This window comes from Raphanus sativus, chromosome 6 (assembly GCF_000801105.2).
Source record: "Raphanus sativus cultivar WK10039 chromosome 6, ASM80110v3, whole genome shotgun sequence".
Taxonomy (NCBI): Eukaryota; Viridiplantae; Streptophyta; class Magnoliopsida; order Brassicales; family Brassicaceae; genus Raphanus; species Raphanus sativus.
In genome coordinates, this window is record NC_079516.1 from 46,270,383 (window position 1) to 46,283,180 (window position 12,798).

Sequence of the window (12,798 nt, forward strand, 5' to 3'; positions counted from 1 at the left end):
AACTGCACTCAAAACTTTTACTTGCAATAAGTATATGTTAGTTATAGGTTATAAGACAGAGTTAGAGGCTGCTTGTTTTTAATTTTGCATTACCACAAACGGAAAAAGGCATGAGATGCCGGAACCACACTTGATGAATGAGAAAGTAGCAATACAAAAATATCCAAAATCACAAAAAGGAAAATTTATAGAAAAGTACCTGCCAATGGATTCACACCAGCTTGTTTATATAAACGCGATATCTCTAGTTAAGTATTCTCTCCTATATAAACAAAGAGTCAGACTCATAGTTCCAAGTAAATTAGTAAACCCAAATTCTTATTTTGTAATGACTACGAGATTTTCGTTTGAAGTAAGTTGTCTTGCAAGAAGATTTGTTTTGAATAAGAGAAGTATTGTTAAGGTGGAAAGTAATATCCTGGAGACGAGGGTAAAATTCTCGAGAGACGAGGATTACAGGTTTGATGTCATTGGATTGACATCATTGAGCTAAATGGCTTCTTAAAGCATAGTTTAGTGTGACGGTGTGCTTTGAGTCTTTGGATATGTCGAGTGTCATCCTTCGAGCCACTTATTAATAGCTAATACAGTCACGGTCATATGTCCAGGGCCTACATATGTCTATACAAGATTTAGACGAGACCAAAATCAACAAATCTGGAACTTACTTAGTTATTGGGCTGTAGAACGTTATATGGTGGGCTTAATTTTGGGGATATAGCGTTTTTTTAATCTGTGCGCCAATAGTAAGTTGTACTACTATATTTTCATTAAATGACTAATCAGAATTTTTTTTGAACACAAATGACTAATCAGAAAATTAGTCGAAAAGTCAGCTAATTTGCATTCTTCTCATCTCCATCTAAAGTCCATCTCCATCTATACCTAATTTTTCGGGTATCCTTTTTTTTTGTAACCAAGTCCCGCTTGAATATTATAAACTTATGTGTGGATTTTGAGTTGGATCATTCTAAATCTGGATGAATTCGGTTCTGATGTATAGGAACCTAAAAATATCTAAATAACCAATGTATCTAAAACGGGTTCGGATATTTGTAACAAAAATAACCATATAACCTGATTCAGTCAAGATCTTTTGAGTATCGTTAGTTACCAGATCTTTTGAATATCGATGTATAAAAATATATTTCACGGGCCAATTTAACAAAATATTAATTGGTTCAGTTGAAATAAATATATTTTAAAAAATTATATGAACTGAAAAAGTCACTATAAGAGTACTTACATTTGGATTCAAATCATTTTTTTAATAACAAAACTACACAAATATGTTGATTTGTATACAAATTTAAATTACAATGTAAATATTTAATTGAACACAATTAATACAGAAATATGTCACATTGTTTAAACAAAATATCAAAGTAAACAGTTGCGTTCTAAAATCATTTATTTTAACAACAAGCCAAATAAATATGTTGATTGGAGAAGGAATAAAATAAAGCCAAATAAATACATAGTTTACCAGAGACACTCTATATGTCAAATTTATTATAAAGAAATTTTTACTAAGATAAATACATTCAATAATTACAAACAAATAATATATTTCATAAAAGTAAAAAATAATATCCGCGCTTCGATATGTTGATTGGAGAGGGAATAAAACAAAGTCAGAGAAACACATAGTTTACCAGAGACACTATGTGTGTCAAATTTATTATAAAGAAAATTTTACTAAAATAAATATGTTCAATAATTACAAACAAATAATATATTTCATAAAAGTAAAAAATAATACCCGCGCTTTCGAAGCGCGGGTCAAAATCTAGTTTTCATTAAATGACTAATCAGAATTTTTTTTGAACACAAATGACTAATCAGAAAATTAGTCGAAAAGTCAGCTAATTTGCATTCTTCTCATCTCCATCTAAAGTCCATTTCCAGCCACCTAATTGCGTATATGCAAACCCCATGAAAGCTACTTACCAATTAAAAATCTAATTAACTATCTTAATCACATCTTAATCCCTCTTTCTATTGGACAAACACCTCTCTTGAGTCTTGTTTATTTCTCACCACCATTAATTCTTATAAGCTAGATGGATACTTTATCTATATTTTAAAATAGCATTTTCGAGAAGTCTTATTTGAATTTAAAATGCATCATACGTGATCAATTCAATGTTTCTTAAATAAGGTATCTTAGATATTTGCAAAGTTACGTCTGGCAGATATTTCAATTTTTTTTTTCAACACTAAAATTTCCATTAACTTGAACATTTTAAGTTGCATGAAATGCAGAGTCCGGATACAAAATTGGAACAGGAACACTAATGTCCTTTGGAGCCAAAACCCAACAGAACTACTTATGTTCTTTGGAACCTAACATAAACAAGAAATGTTAAACATGTTTTGTGATTTGTTAGTGATTTGCTAATCTGAAAGACTTTGAACATGTGAATCTGTTTTTAATGGTTTTAAACATAACTTGCCATATACGTCATCTAGATCCACCAAACAATTTTTGCAACGAAAGTTATGAGACTTCTTGATGTTAGTTTCTATATACTTAACTTCAGATCCCAGTAAATTTAAGACTATTATAGTATTTGTTATCTTTTTATTTTCACTGTTTATTTAAAGTAAAGAATATCATTTACTTGACCGGCTAATACATCAATAATAATACCTTACCAGAATTCGTATTAAATCTAATGGAAGAGCCAAAAAGAAGTATTCCAAGTTAATAACTTTGCATTGACGTTTTGAATCCACTTGGATTGTTTTATTCAATTTGTTTAAGCGATGAGAAACAAGGGTTATAAGTTTACTTCTTGCACACCTAGAAAATTCACCTGCTAACATTTTAATTACTACAGTACATTCCAGCCTAGTGTAGCTTAGTTAAAAAACAAACCCACTTCACACTTTGATTTCTTCAAAGTTGAAATCTTACAACATTAATAGACTTTATTAGGAAGACGATTATTCGTTGACTGTGAACTCATCATCTATGTGTTCCAGATTAATGAACACTGGTAAGAGAATACTATTGTTTGTGAAGCTTGTGGCAATATCGTTGTTGAAGATGTGATATGCATTTTCATAAAAAGTTCTTAAATTAAGATCAACAGATTTAAACCCTGACCGCATGTCAAAAAGGGGATCGGCATAAATAAAGATTTTTTAAAAAGTAGGAAAAAGAAAAAAATTAACATAATACATACGTAAATAAAAAGGCATATCAAGATAAAAGTCATGTTAAAAAATTAAAATAAATTTATTTTGATTTTCTATAAGCCAAGTTCAACAACAATCACAAGTTCCTACAAAAAAAAAACAACAATCAGAAGTTCATAACTAATCAAGTTGTTTTATTACGACTTTCCAACGAAAATTAGATGATTCTCATGTTTAACAAATACTACAAGTTTATAAATTTGATCCTCGGATAATATTGAGAATTCTTTTTTTTTTCTAGACACGGTTATCTAGGTGGTTTCAAATCAACCGGTACTCCTTCTTTTTTTTTTTTTGTCAACGATTTCATTTCATTTCATAAACTCTCAAAACAGAGTAAACAAAGAACATAGTCTGGATACAACATTCATAATAAAAGCAACAGCTAAACAACAAGATAGTGGAGTGAAAAGAGTGACAAGGTTCCTGCAAGGAAAACCTGTGATCTTAATCAAATCCAACCATGAACGCATGGCAGAGAAAAGGACAGTAGAGTCCAAAAATAACTGAAGACTTGAGAGTCTATGAGTTATTGATGATTGAAGAGCTTCAAGCATTGTTAAATCTTCATCACCAAGGGACGAGCCTGCGCACAAGCTAATAGAGGAGCTTTGGAAGTCAGGGGCTTCACCCTTTCCACAGATAAACCACCCAAGACCTCCATTTTTTAAAGCTTCAAACCACGTTCCATTCACCGAAACAGTCGGTACGATCTTAACATGACAGGTTGGGGACGTTACAACTACAAACTCAGAGGCAATAAAGCCCCACTTTATGAAGTCTGAAAGCTGTGAAGAGCACCATCCTCGCCAAATGAGTAAACCTAAAACAAGTGAAACCAATACCACCAAGGAAAAGGTCCAAATAACCAATACCACCAAGGCAAAGGTCCAAATAACCAATACCACCAAGGCAAAGGTCCAAATAACCTCACACTGAGGTAAAGAACTGGTACACAAAAGTGTAATATCCTCATACTGAGGGAAATAAAGTTTCATAAAAAAACTCACAGAGACTGTAACATCCTCAAACTGAGGTAAAAAGAGCTTCAAAGAGAGCACAACATCCTCATTCCAGAGTAAAAGGAGACTCGAATTGAGAAAATCAAAACCTAACAGAAATCAAGGTTCTAAGATATGTGACTTACTCCAATAGACTGAAGAACCCAAACCCGAATGCTTGATGCAAGGAGAGAAGGGCCCAGTAAAAGGTAACCATGGGTTTTCCCCGAGAATAGCATTGGACTGAGAACTGCACAAAGCAGTAGATAGCTTCACTCTTTCTTGTTGTTACATTTTCACCTGGTTTTTATTAGTTTTAAGCCGGGTTCTAAAATTCGCCAGCAGCAACCATTTAATCAGCGATTAAAACGTCAATCGGTAAGTTACTATGGCGTTTAATTTTTCTTAAGTGTAAACTCAAAATTACAGTTTTAGCTGTGAATCTATCCTAAGTAGGCAAACACAAGCAAAACAGTGAAAACTATATAATATATGTTTAGTAAACCAACATATTTTCTAGAAAATTTTTAACAAAATTTAGTGATAACACGTATCATAGTTAAAATGTTGTACTGTTTCTTTTTAATATATAAGGGATAAAAATATATAGAACTAATCTTTAAGTAATTCTTGTTTAATTTACGTTTTTTCACAACTTGCTATGTCTAACCCAAGCGTACAAACAACACCCAGCGAAATCCGTACCCGATAATGTTGGTCCTTTGTGTCTTTGGTTCTTACGGTGAAACCTTCTCTGTTTGTGCAGTAATTTTGATTGTTTTCTCGTCAAATGTCCAATCGTTGGCAATTCTTTCGGATTCAATGTTATCTCTCTCTCTTTTCTCCACAGATGTATAATATTAATGGTAAATTTGCTATCGTGTTTAAATTAACACTTTTTCCAACAATTCTTCCATGGTTAATTTTAGAGTCATCTTAAATCTCTTTACAGAGTTCGTCCACTCAACTTAGTCTGGCCAAATACAACCATCGTACGGTGTTTCATTTATAGTTATTTTTTTTTTAATGATATTTTTAAAGAGAAAAAGAATCAAGTTTAAGGCTGATATACATACAATTTTTAATAAATTGTAAATTTATTCATTAACATAACTAATATACTAACCTTAAACGAATATTTAACCCAACTAGTTTTTGCCCTCAATTCTTGATTTTCAGATTGATTCGCGTTCGTTCATAACAGTAACTATTAAAAAAAGTGAAAATGAATCATGAAACTTTGGAAATATATCAAGGACATAAAAATAAACGAGTCATGGAAATAAAGAAAATGTCGGTGAAAATAAAAAGAAGAGAAAATATTGTCGAGTCTGACAAAGCTCGCGTGCCGATCAATTATTTATTATTCGGATTTGTCTCGATTTACAAGTTCATAAAGTTGAGTCCAAAAACTTCTGCACTTCGGTTCTATCAACTACTCCATCTACCGTACGCTTTTAAATTTTATTTAATTTTATCGTTTTGGGTTGTTTTTATATCCTCCACAAATCAGACACTTCTGTATTATTGAAATTAGGAGTAGTCGATAACCTATAAAAATAACAACAAGTGAGGATAAAATCAAAAAACAAAAAATATTGAGGTATGGGTCACTTCTTTACTAGATGCAATATCTCATTTATTTAGCTATTGACATGACGTTTCTGTGGGTATTATTATTTAATTTGATCAAAATACTATGTGAGTAGTGAAATCATAAAAGCAATCAGGTTACTGATCATTTTATTGAAACAAACAAATGACAAACAACTGTCGAAATAGTTCCTTCACAGTCAGTCACTCGATCTATCATTCTTCACTATTTTCTTTTCAAATTTACAATGATAAATATGTAAGCATCACCAATAAATCATCAGAAAACATCAGAGAGAAAATAAATCACGTGTAATGGGTCAGAGCAGGCACGAGTTTAGTTATGATAAGTTCATTAACATAATCAATGTCTTAATACAAATTTATAAAATACTAAATCAAGAAATTGAACAAGGATCTGATGGTAGTTCATAAACTATTCAAAGTGAAAAGTATAAAAACTAAATCTCATTTAGCCAAAAAAATTTAATCTCGTATTCTGTCATATAGAAATCCTGGATGGGCTAATATTAATTTCATAAGACTGATTGTACGAAACATGGAATCTTATTTTCGTGCCTATTTTTCAATTTTATTTTGGTGGAGCCCATAAATAAATAAAATCCTCATGACAAACGCCAATCTGACACACACACAAAGTTATGTCGCAATGGGATAATGCATGACACCATAAGTAATTTAACTAAAAATTAAAATAAAATGAAATTATTGTGATTAAAGTTAGATCGAAACATCAGACATGTTTATAGGCAGACTCCCTGACCCATACGACATCACGCTGTTACGGATAATTAAGGATAAAAAATAGTAATTTGGTCAACTATACTAAAATATTTCGTTGCATCATTATAAAAATAGTCAAAATACAACATATATGAAGAATATTTTGAATATGATGCGTGGTGATTAATCTAAGGTAAACGGGATCAATCAACAGAAAAGAACATCCTTCAATGAGAAACCTTATAGGTTGTAACACGCACTAAGAATCACGTACTTATATAAATTAATATTCCAGTAAATTGATTTTAATCTCCACCATCATGATCTCATCTCTCTATCAGTGCTGCCACGAACCAAGGAACCCAAGACCATATCGAATGCGCATCATCGAACGATTTAGACATGCATGCCTCGATCGAATTGTCATCAACGGGTAGAAAGATTGAAGCTTAAGCTTGGGGCGAGCATACAAGATCGAGCAAGCCAAAGATCACCAGTGGATCGCTTCGTGTTCTCAGAAGCTCAAATCCATCTTTTTATATTTCTGCATGGTCTCCATTGTTTTCTAAACATTTGACTTTTATCTCCACACTTCCATTTAATGCAGCCTTTTCTCATTTTGTCCCAAATCTCTTGATTGTGCACTGCAAGCCATGTGTATGCAATTTTTTAAAAATATAATAACATCTAATGATTTTAAAATATGTATAAAAACTTTTACTTATTTTATCTTAGAAATACTTAAAATACTTAGTTGAATAATTAAACTGTAGACGATATATTAAAATGCAAAGATAATATAAATATTGAAATTGGGCGATATCATAGACTAAGATTTTTCTGGTTTAATACTATTTTATTTTTCCATGATTTATTAAATTATATATATATTTTTAAATGAATTTATCATCTTTGTATTGTTTACTAAAAGGATTTATTTTATCCTATAAAACAAGAAAATATATTTTATTGATATTAAGAAAAAGAAAGAGCGAAAATATCTGCCCGAAATAACAATAATGAAACCGAGACGAGCAAATAAAAAAAAAGCTGCCCGTCGGGCAAACCATCTCAAACTCCAATACGAGTCATCTCTTTAATTTCCACTTTCCAAAAAAAAGAGATAAAAAAAAAATTAATATCTCAACGCCAATAGTCAGTCGTATCCTATCAGAATGTGTACATAAATAAATGTTGAAACTTCCCTCTTCTTCTCCTCCATCCCCAAATCCCGTTCTGCGTCACGGTGGCGCTTTATTCTCACGGCGGAGCGCCTCACCGGTTGCAGACGGTGTCGTGATTCCCTAACCTCACATCATCATCGTCATCATCCTTTAGCTGAAGATGGGGCAGAGCATGAGCTGTGGAGTGAGACCGGACCACCAGGGTATCTTCGCCTCCGTCCAGTGCGGCGACATCGTCACCGTGCGAAGAGCGATGTCCACGGATCCGAGTCTTCTGAACCAGACCACTCCTTACGATCGCCACTCCCTCCTCCACGTCGCTGCCGCCAGTGGTCAGATCGAGGTAACGTTTCACCTCCTCTGAGATCTCAACGGAATCTCAACGGAATCTGGTTGTTTTGGTCTCAGATTCGATTTGTTTACTTGTTGTGCAGATCTTGTCCTTGCTGTTGGAGAGATTCACGAATCCAGATGTGTTGAATCGTCACAAGCAGACTCCGTTGATGCTTGCTGCCATGTACGGGAGGATCTCATGCGTCAAGAAGCTTGCTCAAGTCGGAGCTAATGTTCTGATGTTTGATTCCGCCAATCGAAGAACATGTTTGCACTACGCAGCGTACTACGGACATGCTGATTGTCTCCAAACCGTTCTCTCTGCTGCTCAGTCAAGCCCCGTTGCTGTTCATTGGGGATATGCGAGATTTGTGAATACAAGGGATGACAAAGGAGCAACAGCCTTGCATCTAGCTGCTAGGCAGAGACGTCCTGAATGTGTTAATGTTCTCTTGGACAGTGGCTCTCTTGTTTGTGCTTCCACTAGCCTTTACGGCTCTCCAGGGAGCACACCTCTTCATTTGGCTGCAAGAAGCGGATCTATCGATTGCGTCAGAAAGTTACTTGCTTGGGGTGCTGATCGTCTTCAGAGAGACGCTTCTGGGTATTTTATAAACATTTTCTTTATTGTCACTCACTCTCCTCTGTTTTTGGTCATTTTTATCTAATCTTGAAATCTCTTTTTGTATCAGGAGGATACCGTATGTGGTTGCGATGAAACACAAGCACGGAGCATGTGGGGCGTTGCTTAACCCCTCTTCTGCTGAGCCTCTTGTCTGGCCATCCCCTTTAAAGTTCATCAGCGAGCTTAACGAGGAGGCGAAACTGCTCTTGGAGCAGGCTTTGATGGATGCTAACAGGGAGAGAGAGAAAACCATCCTCAAGGGAACTGCTTTCTCTTTACCGTCACCATCTTACTCTGACACAGCCTCAGATGATAACATGTCTGAGGTACTAATAAACATCAAAACCCACTTTCTTTGTCTGTCTGGATAACATGTAAAACACAGACTGTTAACTGAAGTATAAAAACGTGTTTTTTAACAGATGAGTGATTCGGAGCTGTGCTGCATTTGCTTTGAGCAAGCATGCACGATTGAAGTCAAAGACTGTGGTCACCAAATGTGTGCGCAATGCACTCTTGCACTGTGTTGTCACAACAAACCGAACCCAACTACTTCAACCGTGACTCCACCGGTCTGTCCATTCTGTAGAAGTGTTATCTCACGGTTAGTAATCGCCCAGAACAACGACAATAGCAAGAGCCAGAGCCAAGACGAAGTTGTTGATCGTGAGGCAGGTGATGTCAGCTCTTCAAAACTCAGAAAGCATAGAAAATCGGTAAACCTTGGAGAAGAAAGCAGCAGTTTCATGGGACTATCAAGCATTGGATCGTTCGGGAAGATAACCGGCCGTGGCTCGGGAAGGATCGCAGCCGACAACGAGCTGATGGACAAACCGATACTGTGAGAATGTAATGGAAAATCAATGATTTAAATAAGGAAAAGAAGAAGTGAGTTTATGTAACGAAATCAATGATTTGTTGTTTCTTTTGATCAATTTGAAAAATGGTTTGTTGTCATTATTTGGTTACTTGTTGATATGAAAGGGAACTCTCATCATCTTCTTGTCTTTTGTCTCACGAATAGTTAAGTTAAACTAAGATACTTTTATTAAAAATTTGGAGGAAAAGAGTTTACATGATCAAAACTTATCCCGTCACAAAGCTAAATTCATCCTGTAAATTCGAGAAGACAAGACATGTTCACTGATTAAGAGTATTGTGTAATTCATACTTTTTTTTCATGTCTAGTGTATTGTGCAAATTTTAATAGTCTAAAAATATGAGATTCACACATCTTATACTTGATATGATATGATGTGTATAGTATAAGGACAAGAGATAAATACATGATGCATGACTTCTTCTCTTTTCTTTTTTGTTGTATCCTCCCTAAATTTGACTTTTCTCCTGTTTTGTTTTTAATAATTTAAAATGGATAATTAAGATGGGAACATATGTTATGGGAACGGCTGCTAAGTTGCCAACGGAGAAAGAGATGGAGAGCCAGAGAAAGAAGAAGAAGAAAAGAGTATGGAAGGATTGTTGACCCCCCCATATGATCCAATCACTTTCTTCCATACCTCTAACAAGTTATAAATATTTTGAATATTTGCCTCTTTGTTTAAACTAAAGTATATACATTTTTCATATTAGTCAAGTTGTTACAGCTAGTACATACACACGGCTACTTTTTGTTTACTCCTTCGTGGACTATTCTTTTTATACGAGCATGACTTGCTCAATAGAGTCATAGTAGGCAAAGACCGATACATTCGGTGGATACTTTATGTTAATCGACTTTTAAGGGAAAAAATAAACCTAGTGATTACGATGACGTATAAAATTAGACAAACGAAGCAAATGAGTGTTAATTTCTTACTTCTGATTTTATATTAAAACGTGTTTGAGCCGAAAGAATAGATTGATTCTATGTCGAGAAGAGGGGAAATCGGTCAATTCCTACATCAACTGAGGACCGGGGTCCCGATCAGGACACATACTACATACCTGTGCTAAAACATACATCAATTAACATTTTTTTTAAATTTCATACATCAACTAAGCATTTTACGTTAATTCATACTTTGACCGTCTTACCGTTAGTCAAATGGTGACGGATGCTGACGTGGTTTTAACGGACGCTGATGTGGCTTTTATATTTTATTAAATTATTTTTTTTTTAAAATTAAAACATGTTTTGCATTTTTAAAGTTTTATTGGTTTAAAATATAGAAAATATAAAATTACAGAATATTTTGCATTTATGATTAAATTTTAGTATATTTTATTGAAAATGCAAAAATTCTAAAACATAAATTATTTTAAAACGGAAGGTGTATAAATTTACAAAAGTATCGGCGATCTAGTTATTTTCTAAATCCAAATTGCTAAAAACCGAAACTTCCATAAAAATAAAACAAATGGACTTTAAATTATAGATAGAAAACAAATATAACTGTTGTATCATTTAGTTAATTTAATGTATTTGGTTTCCAGTTTTCAATTAGAAAAACACCAGTGTGTTAAGAAAACCATATATGCATTTGATGTTTTTTCAAATTTCCATTTGTTGGCCATTACAATTCATTTATTTTATCCTATTACATTTTTTTTTTGCCATCTGATATATTATAAAAGGGAAATATTACAAAGCCCAGAAAGGCCCAAACATTAAAAAACGATTACAAAATCCCGCGCTACAGCCAAACCGCCAGGCCCAATAGAAAATACGAAGCCCTAACGACACCGCCTACCCACTTCCACGTGTTGAAACCTCAACCACCAAGGAACGCGTGTCAGCGGTGCATGCTTCGTCTTCTCTCCTGGCCGGAGGTCGCCGCCGGGATCGAAATCCGAGACCTTCCCGGAATCGCAAGTCACCACTTCCGTCTCGATAGAAGTCGACGCTGTTAATCAGAACAGAACCCATCTCCGGAACCACCGGGACACACCAGGACCACCGAGAATCCACCTCCAACAACAATATCAGAGGTAAAGGATTCGGGGTCTTCATAAAAAGGCCCGACCTTCAGGGATAACACTCCCGAATTCGGCCAATCACCACCGCAAAGAAACACAGTTTCCACAGCCCGAACACGTCTTCGAGAATCGAAAGCTGGCGACCACTACCATAGAGGAAACGGTACGGCCCCAGAAGCATGTACCGGCGATAATCGATGGATATCCCACCGTTTCCCGGAAAATCATACCCAGACCACCACCGAAGAAGATGATGCATGGCCGGAAGCAAAGGAGAAAAACAGAGTAATCACATCAAACCGATACTAGAGCCGATAAAAAAAACGGAGCAAGAAAAGGATGGAAGTTTTTGGCCGGACCGGCGGTGGCTAAAAAAGTCAAACCGCCGGCCGGAGATACTGCTCGCAAGTTTTTTCTTCTAGAGAGAAGATGGAGAAGGTTCAAGAGAGAGAGATGAATATTTATCCTATTGCATATAATGATCAATTGACATAATCTAACATTTCTATGAATGGCTCCACAATCAAATGAGTCTACAATGTTTCAGTTCACCATGATTTGACGCTTTGACGTGTCTAGTTAACTTAGTATTTCAAATCAAAGTTGTTCAATTATCATGCTTTGGCGTGTTAATTCTAACATGTAGGATCCACTCATGGTACGACATTTACTTTATATTTCCCTTCTTTATCTAAGCTAACACTTAACATTTTAATTCTAACTTGTTGGAGCCACTTTCGTTGCTGAATCCGGTTGTGGGACCTGATCGGTTAAAGAAAGCAAATTTAGACTAGACATCTTAATCCACCGAGATAATTAGCGTATTAAATCAAGCAAAAATACAATCGATATACTAGTTACAGAAAATTTTCAAACATGGAATTTTTGTTTTTAAATTGACAAATTGTTTTTTTCTAACGACATGCTGACAAATTGTTAATTTACTACCAAATGACATATATATCAAAAGAGTTACTATATCAACTTGATATATAAACTTTTTTTTTGAGAATTGACTTAATATATAAATTTAATAAGTTATTATACTGATTGTTGATAAAAAATTATTTGTTTTTTTTTTTATAAATGGCTTTACAATGATAAAAACATTAAAAAGTAATAGAAACCACAAAATAATATCATGCTTATTCCAGAGATAGAGGTTTACTTGATAAGTTATTCACATAAATATAAA

The 12,798-nt window shown here is 34.4% G+C and overlaps 1 protein-coding gene across 1 annotated transcript; it reads left to right on the top strand.

The window, feature by feature from the left end:
• Positions 1-7,693: 7,693 nt before the first annotated feature.
• LOC108813183 (putative E3 ubiquitin-protein ligase XBAT31) lies at positions 7,694-9,644 on the top strand. Its single transcript, XM_018585659.2, has 4 exons — positions 7,694-8,069; positions 8,161-8,663; positions 8,752-9,010; positions 9,107-9,644. The coding sequence occupies exons 1-4, from the start codon at positions 7,887-7,889 to the stop codon at positions 9,527-9,529; spliced, it is 1,368 nt and encodes a 455-aa protein (XP_018441161.2). The 5' UTR covers positions 7,694-7,886; the 3' UTR covers positions 9,530-9,644.
• The last annotated feature ends 3,154 nt before the right edge of the window (positions 9,645-12,798 follow it).